The 16,919-nt window shown below is 39.0% G+C and overlaps 1 protein-coding gene across 1 annotated transcript in view; it reads left to right on the top strand.

The window, feature by feature from the left end:
* SAMHD1 (SAM and HD domain containing deoxynucleoside triphosphate triphosphohydrolase 1) overlaps window positions 1–16,919 on the top strand; it is a 58,375-nt gene that overhangs the window by 17,873 nt on the left and 23,583 nt on the right. The window contains exons 4-9 of the mRNA XM_045980932.1: window positions 2,009–2,169; window positions 4,293–4,408; window positions 6,464–6,534; window positions 13,679–13,834; window positions 16,287–16,387; window positions 16,556–16,664. Of these exons, the coding sequence (XP_045836888.1) occupies window positions 2,009–2,169; window positions 4,293–4,408; window positions 6,464–6,534; window positions 13,679–13,834; window positions 16,287–16,387; window positions 16,556–16,664 (714 nt within the window). The remainder of the gene's footprint in view (window positions 1–2,008; window positions 2,170–4,292; window positions 4,409–6,463; window positions 6,535–13,678; window positions 13,835–16,286; window positions 16,388–16,555; window positions 16,665–16,919) is intronic.

Raw genomic sequence — 16,919 nt, 5'->3', positions numbered from 1 at the left:
TCCCTCTCCCTGCTCAGTGGGAAGCCTCTCTCTCTCTCTCTCTCTCTCTCTCTCTCTGGCCCTCCCAACCACTTGTTCTCTCTCTCAAATAAAATCTTTAAAAAAAATAAAAATAAAACATATTTGAGCTCCTACTATTTGCCAGGCACTATGCCATGTAATGAGCTCTAAGAATATGGCAGTAAATGACACATACAAAGCCCTTCACCTCACAGAATTCCATACATTTTTAAGAAACTTCATGGAAAATTTGAAGCAGTTTGACAATCATGAATTAAAAAAAAAAGAAAATCATGAATTAGATCATTCATTAAATTCCTTTTTTGGTTTTGTATCTTTCTCTTTATTTTTTTCTTAAAGATTTTATTTATTTATTTGACAGACAGAGATCACAGGTAGGCAGAGAGGCAGCCAGAGAGAGGAAGGGAAGCAGGCTCCCTGCTGAGCAGAGAGCCCGACGCGGGGCTCGATCCCAGGACCCTGGGATCATGACCTGAGCCGAAGGCAGAGGCTTTAACCCTGTATCTTTCTCTTTAAAAGGCAGTTGTGGTGGGGTGCCTGGGTGGCTCAGTGGGTTAAAGCCTCTGCCTTTGGCTCATATCGTGAACCGGGGAGCCTGCTTCCTCCTCTCTCTGCCTGCCTCTTTGCCTACTTGTGATCTCTGTCAAGTAAATAAATAAAATCTTATAAATGAATAAATAAGTAAATAAAAGGCAGTTGTGGATAGTTAAAAATAAGTATCTTTATTTATTATTTAAGATTTTATTTACTTTATAGCAAGAGAGGGAGGACACATATACTGGGGGGAAGGGCAAAGGGAGAGGGATAGTGAGAATCTTTTTTTAATTTTTCTTAAGATTTTATTTATTTATTCGACAGAGAGAGACAGTGAGAGAGGGAACACAAGCAGGGCAAGAGGGAGAGGGAGAAGCAGGCTCTCCACTGAGCAGGGAGTTCGCGTACAGGACTCAATCCAAGGACCCTGGAATCGTGACCTGAGCCGAAGGCAGACATTTAACGACTGAGTCACCCAGGCACCCCTTAAAACCTTTCTTTTCCCTTTTTTTTTTTAAAGATTTTATTTATTTATTTGATAGACAGAGATCACAGGTAGGCAGAGAGACAGGCAGAGAGAGAGAGGAGGAAGAAGGCTCCCTGCTGAGCAGAGAGCCTGATGCAGGGCTCGATCCCAGGACCCTGGGATCATGACCTGAGCTGAAGGCAGAGGCTTTAACCCACTGAGCCACCCAGGGCCCCCGAGAGAGAGAATCTTAAGCATACTCTGTGCTGAGCACACAGCCTGACGTAGAGCTCTATCTCACTACCCTGAGATCATGACTGAGCCGAAACCAAGAGTCAGTTGCTTAACTGATGGAGCCACCCAGGTGCCCTAAGAAGTTATCTTTATTTAGAAAATATAGAGAGGCATTAAATCTTGACCCATGTTTAACCTTGTTTAAACTTAGAGTAAAAATAATTGTAAAATTTATTTTTACTAAATATAAGTATTTCTGAGTAATATTAAGTATATAGAATTTTATTTTCCTGCCTCAGATTTCTTATGTATATGATAGGAAGTTTTCTCTCTTCCTCTCTTCCTCCCTCTCTCCCTAATAAGTAGTATATAGATACATTTAGGGGAGAAAATATACACATTGCCTATGGCAATATGGCTTTTATGATCTGAATGAGTGTGTTAAGTAAGTATGTTGAACTTGAATACAAGACTAACTTATTAAAGGTTAATCAAATCAAAATGAAAAGATTGAAATCCTAATCTTTCTATTATTAGAATCCATTAAGAAGAAGTAAAAATATACCCTGATCTAATATACTTGATCTGTCTGATAGTAAGGTAATGATATTAATATTTTATTGTTGCCTGTAGTAATGTTCTTACTTGAGAACAATTGAATAGCTTTGTGCACTGTAGGTAGGAATGGTTGCACAAAAATTTTAGTTGGACTTACATGTTGTTACTGATACTAATTTAAACATAATTTTCTAGGTAATTAATGATCCTATCCATGGCCACATTGAACTTCACCCTCTCCTTATCCGAATCATTGACACACCTCAATTTCAGCGGCTTCGATATATCAAACAGTTGGGAGGCAGTTACTACATTTTTCCAGGTGCTTCGCACAATCGATTTGAGCACAGTCTAGGGTAAGAAGGCAGTTAATGGGGAATTTACAGTTATTAAGCACCTTATCACATGAAATTTCTGTCTCATCTCATCTTTTGTTTTTGTTTTTGTTTTTTTTCCAGTCATCTCATCTTTTGTTTTACAAAATGGTAATAACACCCATATTTTGTTGATAAGAAAATTGCGGCTTTGATTTACCTTGCAATATTCTGTTTATGTATTGTTATAAGCCAATTCAGATCTTTACTGGAAAGATAATCAAACTGTCTATTGACAGGTCATTTGGATGATGTATTTGTGTTGAAATATTTAAAACCCAACAGGGTCGGTTACTGATATGACTAACTTTGTAAGTTTGATTATTTAACTTTCCTGTTTAGTCTTGTATAGAATTGCCTTTGAAAGCAGATGATTTTCTTCACCTATCAGGAAACTTATAGATCAGAAAAATATTCACAGGCTTTGAGACGGTGACACCTCTGTTACATACAACTAAGTTGAGAATTTGGTCTGCTTTTCCATCGTAAAATCTGGAGCCTGGAGAACATGGGCTCTGCTGGGAAGGACTGGACAGTTCTAGGTTTCATGAAGTATTCACACCGTTTTACTTCGTTTTGTTTTAAAGTGTTTCTTGTCTTTTGTGGGTTTTTTTTTAAAGTGTTTTTAATAGCAAGATCACAAGTGTCTACTCAAATGTGCATTCATTCATCAACACATATTTATTGAAAACTCACTAGGCCCTACCAAACCAACAAGGTAGCAATTGTCTCTAACTTCGTGGAGTTCAGAGTTAAAGGGAAAAAGAAAGATACTGTATTCTCAGGAATTACTTTCAGGGGGAAAGTGCTAAAAGTGCATTTAGCATTTGTCAGCCCTTTATCTTCACTCTATGTTGTAAACATTAAAAAGCCAGAAGTCCTGCTTCTTTGAAAAAAAATTTTTTGTGTGTGATAAAATACACCGAATATAAAATTTACCGTCTAAACCATTTGAAAGTATACAGTTCAGTAGTGTTAAATATATCTATATTATTCTTCAGCTAAACTCCAGAACCTTTTCATTTTGCAAAACTGAAACTCTATATCCATTATTTTATTTATTTATTTTTTAAGATTTTATTTATTTATTTGACAGAGATTTCAAGTAGGCAGAGAGGCAGGCAGAGAGAGAGAGAGGAGGAAGCAGGCTCCCTGCTGAGCAGAGAGCCCAATGCAGGGCTCAATCCAATCCGGACCCTGGGATCATGACCCGAGCCGAAGGCAGAAGCTTTAACCCACTGAGCCACCCAGGCGCCCTATGAAACTCTATATCCATTAAATAACAATCCCCCATTCTCCTCTCCTTCTAGCCCCCAGTCATTACCATTCTAATTCTGTTTCTTTGAATTTAACTACTCTAGGTACCTCATATAAGTAATATCCTAGAATATTTGTCTTTTTGTGACTGGCTCCATTCAGTTAGCATAATTTTCTCAAAGTTCACCTATGCTGGAGCATATGTGAGAATTTCTTTCCTTTTTAAGATGATAATACTCAGTTATATGCTTATACCATATTTTGTTTATCCCTTTATTTGTGAGTGGACACTCAGGTTGCTTCCACCTCTGGTTATTGTGAATAGTGTTGCTGTGAACATGGGTGTGCATATATCTCTTTGAGACCCTGCTTTCAGTGTTTTGGCTACATACTGCTAGATCATATGATAATTCTATTTTTAATTTTTTGAGCAGCCACCATATTGTTTTTCATAGTGGCTGCGCCATTATACATTCCCAACAATAGTGTATAAGGGTTCTAATTTCTCCTTGTCCTAGCCAACATTTGTTATTTTGTTTTTTGGGGGTTTGGTTTGGTTTGGTTTTATAATAGCCTTTCTAATGCATGTGAGGGTGGTATCTCATTGTGGTTTTGATGTTGCATTTCCCTAGCGATTATTGATTGTGAGCTAAGAGGTCCTGCTTTGGGGATTCTGTTTGTGTGTTTTTGCTTAGTTCTGAAACAGACTACTTGACTACTCTGTTAACTTGTTGTAGAGATACATTAGAACATTTGAGAAACATGTTAAATTTCTTGAGGTCTAATAGTATCATCTTTCAAACGGAAGAGTGACTTTATATTGCTTTTTTGTTTTGCTTACTCTGCAGTGTAGGGTATCTAGCAGGATGTCTGGTTCGTGCACTGCGGGAGAAACAACCAGAGCTGCAGATAAGTGAACGGGATGTGCTCTGTGTTCAGATTGCTGGCCTTTGTCATGATCTCGGTATGCTGTACAAAGAACGAAAGCTGTTCACGTAATTTGAAATTTAAAAATCCAATTAGCCAAAAGATATATGAAAATTGTGTTTTAATTCTGCAGTTAACATTAATCTAAATGTGCCATTGCTTCTTCCTGGAGTGATTCATAACCCCAAAGCATTGCTACTTTTTGTTGTTGTGTAGTCTTTCAGTGTATTTCCCACATTACACATCTTTGCTACAAGTTATATGAAAGGACTTTCTGATAGTGAGATTTTTTGACTACTGTGTTTAGGAGGCTGTATTATCTTTGTTTTATTCTCCCTGTTAAAAAATTGCCATTATCTTTCAGTTACTTTATCAAATCCATTCTAGTCATATCTAGAATACATAATCTGCGCTAGCAGTTTTTTTTTTTTAAGATTTTATTTATTTGACAGGAGAGATCACAAGTAGGCAGAGAGGCAGGCAGAGAGAGAGGGGGAAGCAGGCTCTCCGCTGAGCAGAGACCCCCCCAGCCCCATGCAGGTCTCAGTTCCTGGGATCATGACCTGAGCTGAAGGCAGAGGCTTTAACCCATTGAGCCACCCAGGTGCCACTGTGCTAGCGGATTAACAACAGATTTAGAGAACTGCTTTTCTTCTCTGACCCAGGTGAGGTCCTGGACCACGTAAATCCAAGTAGAAGAGTATCATCCTTCTTTGACAAAGAAAGAGAAAAGAGATTGTCCTCTTTTGTTATAGGAGTTTTTACACCCCTTATCTTTGTAATTTATTCCTACCCTATTGGAGGAGCCTAAGAGTTTATGTGTGCCCTCAGGGCAGAGAAAAGGAGGTCTCAGTCTTTCAAACAGCCGGATTCTTAAAGGAGTAGGGCACTCTCTTTAGCTTGGAGATTTCAGTAGACCAGTAACACTCCTAGATGATAAATTAACAGATCTAGGTATTTTGAGAGGATATCATTGGGAAAACTTTGCCAGTCCCTCGGACTCTGAGCACTGCATTCATGAGGCTTTTTGTAGACTGTGATTTGCAGAAAGGCCCTGGCCTGGTCCAGGTAGAGTCCCTCTTCCGCCAAGTAACCCATTTCAGAAATTCTGATAATACAGAGTTGTGTGTCAACAGAGTTTCATATTATTAAATGAGTGGAATATTAAACATCACTTATAAATAAGGTAACTAGTGAGCTCTACTTTTGGTTGCCCACATAAGCAGTAAAAATCTGAGTGTGTATATTTCTATAAAATATATTAAGTACATTATAAAATTTACATGAAAAGAGATCCCTTTTAAAAGGATGAGTAGAAAAATAAAGTTATATTATTTTCTTCCTGCACCCAAGTGGATTGTCTTAAAATGGCTATTCTTTTTTTTTTTTAAGATTTTATTTATTTATATGACAGAGAGAGATCACAAGTAGGCAGAGAGGCAGGCAGAGAGAGAGGGGGAAGCAGGCTCCCTGCTGAGCAGAGAGCCCGATGTGGGGCTCGATCCCAGGACCCTGAGATCATGACCGGAGCCAAAGGCAGAGGCTTAACCCACTGAGCCACCCAGGCACCCTTAAAATGGCTATTCTAATATATTCAATCTGAAGATGCCAGTTTTTTCCTTAACATTCCTTTAAGTTACACAAAAACTATCCTTTCATCAGAATTATTTAAGCTCTGATGACTCAGAGACCCTTCCATGGACAGCTTACTTTCCTGTGTGGTTTTATTTCCTGTTCTCTTGTTTTAAGAAATAGGAAGGGAGGGGCGCCTGGGTGGCTCAGTGGGTTAAAGCCTCTGCCTTCGGCTCAGGTCATGATCCAAGGGTTCTGGGATCGAGCCCCGCATCGGGCTCTCTGCTCGGCAGGGAGCCTGCTTCCTCCTCTCTCTCTCTGCCTGCCTCTCTGCCTACTTGTAATCTCTGTCAAATAAATAAATAAATAAATCTTTAAAAAAAAAATAGGAAGGGAGGATTTATTTGTCGTATTTTGTGATGTACTTATAGATTATTAATTTCCATGGTTTTCAAGTTAGATTCATCTTTTACCAGCTTAAAAACAGTTTCCTTGTTCTAAGGCTGCTTTTGTTTTTAAGGTCATGGGCCATTTTCACATATGTTTGATGGAAGATTTATTCCACTTGCTCGCCCAGATGTGAAATGGACGGTACGTAGTACTATATTCAAACAACCACTGCTATGTGATAGTATACTTCCCCATTACAGTATACTCATAGATATATATATACAGATCTATCTATCTATCTATGTATATATATTTCATTTGATCTCCCAGTAGTCTTTAAGGAAGGAATCGTTATCTACATTTATTTTAAAGATTTTATTTATTTATTTGACACAGAGAGAGAGAGATCACAAGGAGGCAGAGAGGCAGGCAGAGAGAGAGGAGGAAGCAGGCTCCCTGCTGAGCAGAGAGCCTGTTGTGGGGCTCGATACCAGGACCCTGAGATCACGACCCGAGCCAAAGGCAGAGGCTAAACACACTGAGCCACCCAGGCACCCCCATTATCTACATTTTTATAAGTGTAAAGGAACTTGAAGCTCACAAAGGTGTACTGATATACAAAACAATCACAAAGCTTGGGGCACCTGGGTGCTACTCAGTTAAGTGAACGACTCTTGGTTTTGGCTCAGATCATGATCTCTTCGTGGTGAGATTTTGCCCCTTTGCTGCGGGTGGAGTCTATTTCCTCTCCTTCTGCTTCTTCCCCTGGCTCACATGCTCTCTCTCTTTCTCTCTCTCTCTCAAATAAATAAATAAATATATTTTTAAAAAATCACAAAGCTTTTAAATGGTAGAGCCAGCACTAGAAAACCAGGTTTTCTAGCTGCTAATTTTTAAAAAAATTTTATTTATTTATTTGACACAGAGAGAGAGAGAGATCACCAATAGGCAGAGAGAGTGTCGGAAACAGGCTCCCTGCTGAGCAGCGAGCCTGGTGCTGGGCTCGATCCCAGGACCCTGAGATCATGACCTGAGCTGAAGGCAGAGGCTCAACCCACAGAGCCACCCAGGAGCCCCTAGCTGCTAATTTTTTAAAAAAGATTTTATTTATTTATATGAGAGAGACAAACACAGACCACAAGTGGGGTGGAGGTGCAGAGGGACAGGGAGAAGCATACTCCCTGCTGAGCAGGAAACTCGGGGTTCAGTCCCAGGACCCCAAGATCATGACCTGAGCCAAAGGCTGATGCTTAACTGCCTGAGCCACCCAGTTGTCCCTCTAGCTGCTAATTTAATGCTCTTATTGTTCTATCACACTGTTGAAAAAATTAAATAAAAGGTCAGCTCCTTTTTAACTTACTTTTTCTTTATCATGAAGTAGCCGATACCAGGCAAGTTTCATCCATTAATATTAATATATATTAACACTAATATATATTAATATAAACCATTCAAGTTTATATTAACTGAACTATTTTATTATTAAGGATATGCAGGTGGCTGACCCATGTCTTTGGAATCAGTTTTTGAAAAGTGATGTATGCTGGCTTCCATTTTTTGCCACATTATATTTCTGGAACCTGGAATAAAAAAGGATATTACTATATGCTGAATGGTTGGTTCTTCCATGTCAACCTCTATTTTCTTTCTTTTTAAAAAATGTTTTACTTTTCTTAAGTAACATCTACACCCCCAATGTGGGGCTTGAACTTTTGATCCCGAGATCAAGAGTCACATGCTTCACCAACTGGGCCAACCAGGTGCCCCTATTTTTTTTTTCTTTTAAAGAAAGAAAAAAACTATATTCACATATAGTAAGTTGTACTGATCTTAAGTGTACAGTTCAGTAAAATTTTTTTAAGTTTGTTTGTTTATTTTAAGACATCTCTACACCTAACATGGGGCTCAAACTTATAACCCCAAGATCAAGAGTCGCACACTCCACTGACTGAGCCAGTCCGAGACCCTGGTTCAGTGAATTTGGGCGGTTGTATACACCCACATACCACTACCCAAGTCAAGATATGGAATGTCTTCATCTTCTTGGGAAATTCCCTTATGCCTTCTTGAGGAAATTCCCTCAATGCCTGTTTCTCCCTCATCTGGATTTTTATAAACATAGCTTAGCTTTGCCTGTTCTTAGATTTAATATTAGTAGAATCATTTCATAGATACTCTCTTGTGCCTTGCTTTTATTCACACACAACATGATGATTGCGAGTTTCCTTCATGTTGCGTGCATCACCTATTAATCCCTGCTTATTGCTGAGTTAATATTCCATTGCATGGGTAAGTTGTGATTGGGTTATCCTTTTTCCCTTTGATAGAATTTGGGTTGTTTTCACTTTTTGACTATTACAAATGAGGTTTCTATACACATCACTGTACATGATTTTCATGGAAAATGTCTTCATTTATTTTAGGTAAAATGCCTACAAGTACCAGATCATAAAGTAGATGCATGTTTGCTTTGTAAGAAACTCCTCAACCTCTCCTATACTGTACCATGTTATGCTCTGTCAGAGGTGTGGGAGATTTCCTGTTCTGTAGCCTCATTAACATTTGGTTTTTTAGATATGCCTAATAAGTGTCAGTGGTGTTTTATGGGGTTTAGGTGGGGGTTTTTGGTTTGTTTGGGTTTTTTAAAAATAGACATTCTTTGATATACATTGAATACTATTTCCTGTAGTTATTTTTTTAAAAGATTTTATTTATTTATTTGAGAGAGAGAGACAGATAGTGATAGATAACAAGAGAGAGCACAAATGGGGAAGAGAGGGAGAAGCAAGCTCCTGCTGAGCAAGGAGCCTGATGTGGGGCTCAATCCCAGACTTCTGAGATCATGACCTGAGCCGAAGGCAGACGTTTAACCAACTGAGCCACCCAGGTACTCCTGTGCTTTCTTGATATATCTTTCATGAAGAGTTCATTCAACATTAGCCCATTTAAAAATATTATTGTTTGCTTTTTAATTGTTGATTTGAGTAATTCTATATATATGTATATGACTTAACTATATTATATAATCGTGTGTATTTTATATATATATATATATATATATATATGTATAATAGTTATATAAATTGTGAAGATTTTTCTCCTGTCTGGAACTTGCCAACTCATTTTTTCTAACGGTGCTTTTTGAGAAACAAATTTTAAAGAAACAAATTTTAAATTCTGATGAAGTATTCTAGTTCTTCAACTAAGATAGGTAGTTTCTCTGAAGTTTTGGTGCCTTGGGACCTCATGCTACAGGCCATGAAAGAACTGGCATGTTGCCCAAGGCTTTTTTCTTCCAAGTGTTAACTTCCTTCTCACATCTGTTCACTTTTGGTCACTGGCCAGTACCTGTAGGAAGTTGTCCAGACTTAATAGTTGTTTTCTTCAGCAAGACTGATCTAAATAGGATCTATTCAGCCATTTGCAAGTCTTTGTATTTATTTTTTAAAGTAGGCTCCACACCCAACATGGGGCTTGAGCTCAGAACCCTGAGATCAAGGTACCCTGATTTCCAAGTCTTCATATTTGAAAGACTTTGTATTTTTCTCTCTCTGTCTCTCTTTCTGTAAAATAAAAAAATAAAATCTTAAATAACAACAACAAAAAGAATAAAAATAAATAAATAGGGGTGTTTGGATGGCACAGTCAGTTAGGGTCTGACTCTTGGTTTCAGCTCAGACCCTGATTTCCGGGTCATGGAATCAAGACCAAGGTGGGGCTCCTTGCTTGGCACCGAGTCTGCTTGAGATTCTCTTTCCTTCTGCTCCTCCCACTTGTGCTCTGTCTCTGAAATAAATACGTACACCTTCCAAAAAAAAATTTTTTTTTGGCCTTTCAGGGCTGCCTGGGTGGCTGGCTCAGTCACTAGAGTATGCAGCTCTTGATCTTATGGTTGTGAGTTCAAGCCCCACATCGGGTGTGAAGATTACGTAAATAAATAAACTTCTAAAAATTAAATTTAAAAAAATGTTTGGCTTTTCACTTTAGGATTCTATTTATTTTTATGTTTTTTTTTTTTTTAAGATTTATTTATTTTGAGGGGCACCTGGGTGGCTCAGTGGGTTAAAGCCTCTGCCTTTGGCTTGGGTCATGAGGCTCTCTGCTCCGCAGGGAGCCTGCTTCCTCCTCTCTCTCTGCGTGCCTCTCTTCCTAGTTGTGATTTCTCTCTGTCAAATAAATAAAATATTAAAAAAAAAAGGATTTATTTATTTTGAGAGAGAGAGAGAGAGTGGAGGAAGGGGCAGAGAGAGAGAGTCCCCAAGCAGACCCCTTTACTGAGAGCAGATTCCATGACCCACAAGATCATGACCAAAGTTAAAACCAATAGTCAGATGTCTACCTGAGTGAGCCACCCAGGCACCCCTATTTATTTATTTTTGTTCTTTTATTTTTATATTTATCCTTTTAAAGATTTATTATTTATTTGAGAGAGAGAGCACGGGAGCAGGGGAGGGGCAGAGGAAGAGAGAGACAGAATCCCAAACAGACTCCACACTGAGTAGGGAGCCCAACATGGGGCTCAGTCCCATGACCCCAAGATCACCCCCAAGCTGAAATCATGAGTCAGACACACAACCACTGACTCACCCAGGTGTCCCATTCCACACTTTCTTAATTACTATTACTTTATAATAAGTCTTGATAGTTGGTAGGGCAATTGTTCACACCCTGTTCTTTTATTGAGTATCTTTGGCCCTTTTCTATTATAAATTTTATAATTTTCTCCATAAAGACTTTATACATCTTTTGTTATATTTACTCCTGAGTTGCTTATAATTTTCCTTGCTCTTGTCCATACTATCTTTGGGGGACTTAAATTTTTATGTAATATATACATTTTTGGGGGGTATCTGGCTGACTCAGTCAGTGGAGCATGGGACTCTTGATCTCTGGCTTATGATTCTGAGCCCCATATGGGGTGTAGAGATTACTTAATAAAAATCTTTTAGCAAGTAATATTTTTTTTCTGAACCATTTGAAAGTAAGTTGTACACAAACCCCTTTATTCCTAAATACTTCAGTGGGTATTTCCTAAAAACGAGAACATTTCTTTTACATAACCCCAGTACAAGTACCAAAATCAGAAAATTAATATTGGTGCTATACTATTATCTAATTTTTACTTCCTTTCAAATTGTACCAATTGTCCATATAGAAAAGGAGGAAGAAAACTTTTTTCCCTCCTCCCTGATCCATACATACTACTTAGTTGTGATTTCTCTTTACTCTCCTTTTGATCTGGAATAAGTCTTCAGTCTTTATCTTTTACAACCTTGTTATTTTTGAAGAGTACAGTTGAGTTGTTTCTGGAATGTCCCTTAATTTGTCAGTTTGGGATGTTTGCAGTTTTCTGATGCATACTGTCAGACTATGTATTTTCAGTAGAATGCCACATTCTATCTTCTTAGTATTTCACATCAGAGGCACATAAAATCTGTTTAGCACATTGCTGTTGATACTAACTTTGATCATTTGATTAAGGCAATGTTTACCAGATTTCTCCACTATAAACTTTAACTGTTTTTTATCTTTATAATTAATATGCATCTTATTCATTTAAAAAAAATAGTTATAGGTCCATTCAGGTGTTTTGTTTTCATATTGAATCAGTTTTTGGTAAGACCTGTGATGGCACCAATGTCTTCAGGGGATCATTTGATCTTTATAGTTATGAGTGAGTGCGCAGAGACAGAGGAATAGAAAGAGGCTAGTTCAGGATTCCCACGTAGATGTTGACCTCAGAGCTCCAAAACACTTTTTGTTTTTACTGGCAAATTTGCAGTTACCCCATTTTGCCACTAGATGGAAGTGCTAACAGAATTTGTAACTTGATGTTTCAAGGTTGGTGAAACAATAAGAGCTGATTTTTTTTTTTTTTTTGGAAAAAAATTTTTTTTTTTTCTCTCTTTTTTTTTTTTTTTTTTTAAAGATTTATTTATTTGACAGATAGAGATTACAAGTAGGCAGAGAGGCAGGCAGAGAGAGAGAGAGGAGGAAGCAGGCTCCCAGCCAAGCAGAGAGCCCGATGCGGGGCTCGATCCCAGGACCCTGGGATCATGACCTGAGCTGAAGGCAGAGGCTTTAACCCGCTGAGCCACCCAGGCGCCCCTGGAAAAAAAATTTTTTTAAGATTTTATTTATTTATATGTCACAGAGAGAGAGAGATCACAAGTAGGCAGAGAGGCAGGCAGAGAGAGAGGAGGAAGCAAGCTCCCTGCCGAGCAGAGAGCCCAGTGCGGGACTTGATCCCAGGACCCTGAGATCATGACCTGAGCCGAAGGCAGAAGCTTAACACACTGAGCCACCCAGACACCCCTTTTTTGAAATTTTTAATTTTTTTTAAAAGATTTTACTTACTTGAGAGCGAGACAGTGAGAGAGAGCATGAGCGAGGAGAAGGTCAGAGGGAGAAGCAGACTCCCTGTGGAGCTGGGAGCCTGATGTGGGATTCGATTCTGGGACTCTGGGATCATGACCTGAGCCGAAGGCAGTCGGCCAACCAATTGAGCCACTCAGGAGTCCCGAAATTTTAAATTTTATTTCAAGTAGGCATCATACCCCCTGTTGGGGTTGAACTCACAACCCAAGATCGAGATTGCTCCACCAATTCAGCCAGCCAGCCAGGCCCCTGAACTGAACTGAATTTTATAGTGATGCTCATTCAAGCAGGATTCTACTGTGTGACTGGATAATGTTCTTCTGTATCATACTGTGCAGTACTTCTGTACTGTAAATGATTATATCTCATTAAATATATTTATTACTTTTCTTTTAAAGATTTTATTTATTTGACAGAGTGAGAGAGAGAGAGAGCAAGTGCACAAGCAGGGAAGCAGCAGGCAGGCAGGCAGAGGGAGAAGCAGGCTCTTCGTTGATCAAGGAGCCTGAAGAGGGGTTCTATCCCAGGACCCTGTGATCATGACCTCAGCCGAAGGCAGATGCTTAATTGACTGAGCCACCCAGGTGCCCCATATTAAATATATTTATGAAATAATAAGGAACATGATATGTAAATGTTTATAAGCTAGTAAAATACAGACAAATTTGACAGGTTTTTAAAAATATCTGCAAGGGGTGCCTGGGTGCTCAGCTGGTTAGGCATCTGACTCTTGCTCTCAGCTCAAGTCTGGATCTCAGGATCATGAGTTAAAGCCCCGAATTGGGCTCCATGCTGGGTGTGTAGCCTACTTTAAAAAAAATATATCTGCAAGACAGTAGTCGAAAGCTAATTAACATGTAGTAGAAATTTATCTTTGAATTACCTGGAATCAAGAATAATTTGGATTATCTGGAGTCCCTAATGCACTGGATTCTATAACAGACCATATTGTGTTGACTTTTCTTAGCATGAACAGGGCTCAGTGATGATGTTTGAGCACCTCATTAATTCTAATGGACTCAAAAAGGTTATGAAATACTACGGTCTTGTCCCTGAAGAAGACATTTGCTTTATCAAGGAACAAATTACAGGACCACTTGAATCACCAATCAAAGGTTCTTCGGTAAGTTTTTGTATCACTTAATTTGAATTGACTGTGTTTCCCATCTAGTCTTTCCTAGTTTCCTTCAGAGCTATTTGAAAAGAGATATTTGGCTATTTTAGGGAGACTAAGTGATAAAATACATTATATGTTTCTACTCTTTAATACAAAAAAATGAAAGGCTTATCTATTTTTTTAATCTCTTAACTGAGATCTTTAGAAGTTACCCCCCCCCAAGTTAAAATACATGTGTAAATATTTTTTGGTGATTATATATGCAGTATTCTATATAGGAGCTAGAAGTAATGTTTGGAAAATGTAGAGGTGTGTGTCTTGTTTCCCCATTAAAATTAACATGTTTGAGTGCTGGGGGAAAAGATGGGAGGGAATGGGAAGTGGGGGGAGGAAAGGATAAGAGGGGGCAGAGCTCAGAAAAGGAAATTTAAAAAGAAGAGAAAAAAATAAAATTATAAAAAAATAGCATCTTGGGCGCCTGGGTGGCTCAGTGGGTTAAAGCCTCTGCCTTCGGCTCAGGTCATGATCCCAGGGTCCTGGGATCGAGCCCCATCGGGCTCTCTGCTCAGGGGGAGCCTCCTTCCCCCTCTCTCTCTGCCTGCCTCTCTGCCTATTTATGACCTCTGTCTGTCAAATAAATAAATAAAATATTTTAAAAAGAAATCACATCTGAAATATTTAGATATATGAAGAACTAGAAAAAAAGTTAAATAGTTCAAAGGAAAGTTTAGGTTTTTTTGTTTGTTTTAATTAAAAAGAAGCTGAGGGGCACCTGGGTGGCTTGTTTTTTCTTTGTTTGTTTGTTTTTGCTGTTTTTTTTTTTTAAAGATTATTTTTTTTTTTAAGATTTTATTTATTTATTTGACAGAGAGAGAGATCACAAGTAGGCAGAGAGGCAGGAAGAGAGAGAGGAGGAAGAAGGCTCCCTTCGGAGCAGAGAGCCCGATGCGGGGCTCGATCCCAGGACCCTGAGATCATGACCTGAGCCGAAGGCAGTGGCTTAATCCACTGAGCCACCCAGGCGCCCCTGCTGTTGTTGTTTTTAAAGATTTTATCCATTTATTTGACAGAGAGACAATGAAAGAGGGAACACAAGCAGGGGGAGTAGGAGAGAGAGAAGCAAGCTTCCCGCCAAGCAGGGAGCCTGATATAGGGCTCAATCCCAGGACCCTGGGATCATGACTTGAGTCAAAGGCAGACACTTAACGACTGGATGGCTTGGTTGATTAAGTGTCCAACTCTTGGTTTAGGCTCAGGTCATGATCTCAGGGTCATGAGATTCAGCCCAGGTCAGACTCTGAGCTGGGCATGGAGCCTACTTGGGATTCTGTCTCTCCTTCTCCATCTGCCCCTCCCCCCTTAGATAGAGAGATAGCTAAATGGGGTGCCTGGGTGGCCCAGTTGGTTAAGCATCTGCCTTCCGCCTAGGTCATGATCCCAGGGTTCTGGGATCAAGCTTCCTGCTCAGCAGGGAGTCTGCTTCTTCCTCTTCCCCCTCCTGCTCATGCTTGCTCTCTCTCTCAAATAAATAAATAAAATACTTTTAAAAATAAATAATAAAAAATAAGTTGAAAAATAATTTCCCTCTGAGTTTAAGTTTTTTTCAGTGAGTATATACAAATCTATTTGTAAAATGTAAGATGAAGAGCTGGATTTTGAAGCAAATATTCTATTTCCAAAATATGGGAGCTTCAAAAATTCTTTTTTTTTTAAAGATTTTATTTATTTGATAGAGAGAGCACATCAGCAGGGGGAGCTGCAGAGGGAGTGGGAATAGCAGTCTCTGTGCTGAGCAGGGAGCATGATGTGGGGGCTCATGGGGCTGGATCATTTCATTTAGACTAGATGTGTAACTACTTTGATAATACTATTTTCATGCATGAATTTAAGCATTAGCATATGAGGGACATTCTTACCAATTTATAATTAAATTTTGTATTTTAAAGAAACTTTCAAGCCAAGAAAAGAAGAAAGATGTTGGTTATCAGAAATGCAATGAGGGGCACCTGGGTGGCTCAGTGGGTTAAAGCTTCTGCCTTCCGCTCGGGTCATGATCCCAGGGTCCTGGGATCGAGCCCCACATCGGGCTCTCTGCTCTGCGGGGAGTCTGCTTCCTCCTCTCTCTCTGCCTGCCTCTGCCTACTTGTGATCTCTGTCTGTCAAATAAATAAATGAAAATCTTAAAAAAAAAAAAAAGAAAGAAATGCAATGAGTTAGGATCCTTTCAATGGCACAAGGTTTAGTATTAACAGGATATCACATACCTTAGCATTTCTTTTCCTTTTTCTACTAGTTTAGGAATTAGGTGGAAGAAGGAAAAAGTAAAACCTTCTAAGTTATCTCGCATTCCCATTCAAGTATCTGTTTATAATTTTTAGGTTAATACAGTTGGTTTGCTTTGCTTGTAAATAGATACGGTTCGTATGCTAAAACGATGGTGAGTTTTCTTGTCTTCCAGTGGCCATATAAAGGGCGTCCTAAAGAGAAAAGCTTCCTTTATGAGATAGTGGCCAATAAAAGAACTGGCATTGATGTGGACAAATGGGATTATTTTGCCAGGTATGCACTGAACATTTCAGAAAAATTGGTTAAAATCCTTATATCATTTAAATATGTTTTATTTTTATTTAAATAAAAAATGAAATTATTGTGTACATTCAGGGTTAATACTTAAGGTACAGTTTCCTCGTTGAAGAATTTCATCTCTCTGCTTTGGAATCTTTCCAGGGACTGCCATCATCTTGGAATTCAAAATAATTTTGACTACAAGCGCTTTATTAAATTTGCCCGTGTCTGTGAAGTAGAGAATGGGAAGTGTATTTGTACTAGAGATAAGGTGAGCTATGTCAAAGGAACAATAAAGTAGGTGTTGTTCTTAGTCCGAAGTCTTGAAGTAATCATTCAATAATTTGGAAAAATCTTGGGGTGCCTGGGTGGCTTAGTGGGTTAAAGCCTCTGCCTTCAGCTCGGGTCATGGTCCCAGGGTCCTGGGATTGAGCCACACATTGGGGGCTCTGCTCAGCAGGGAGCCTGCTTCCCTTCCTCTCTCTCTCTGCCTGCTTCTCTGTCTACTTGTGATCTCTATCTGTCA

Source organism: Meles meles, chromosome 16 (genome assembly GCF_922984935.1).
Source record: "Meles meles chromosome 16, mMelMel3.1 paternal haplotype, whole genome shotgun sequence".
In the NCBI taxonomy this organism is placed as follows: Eukaryota; Metazoa; Chordata; class Mammalia; order Carnivora; family Mustelidae; genus Meles; species Meles meles.
This window is presented reverse-complemented; position numbering and strand designations above follow the sequence as displayed.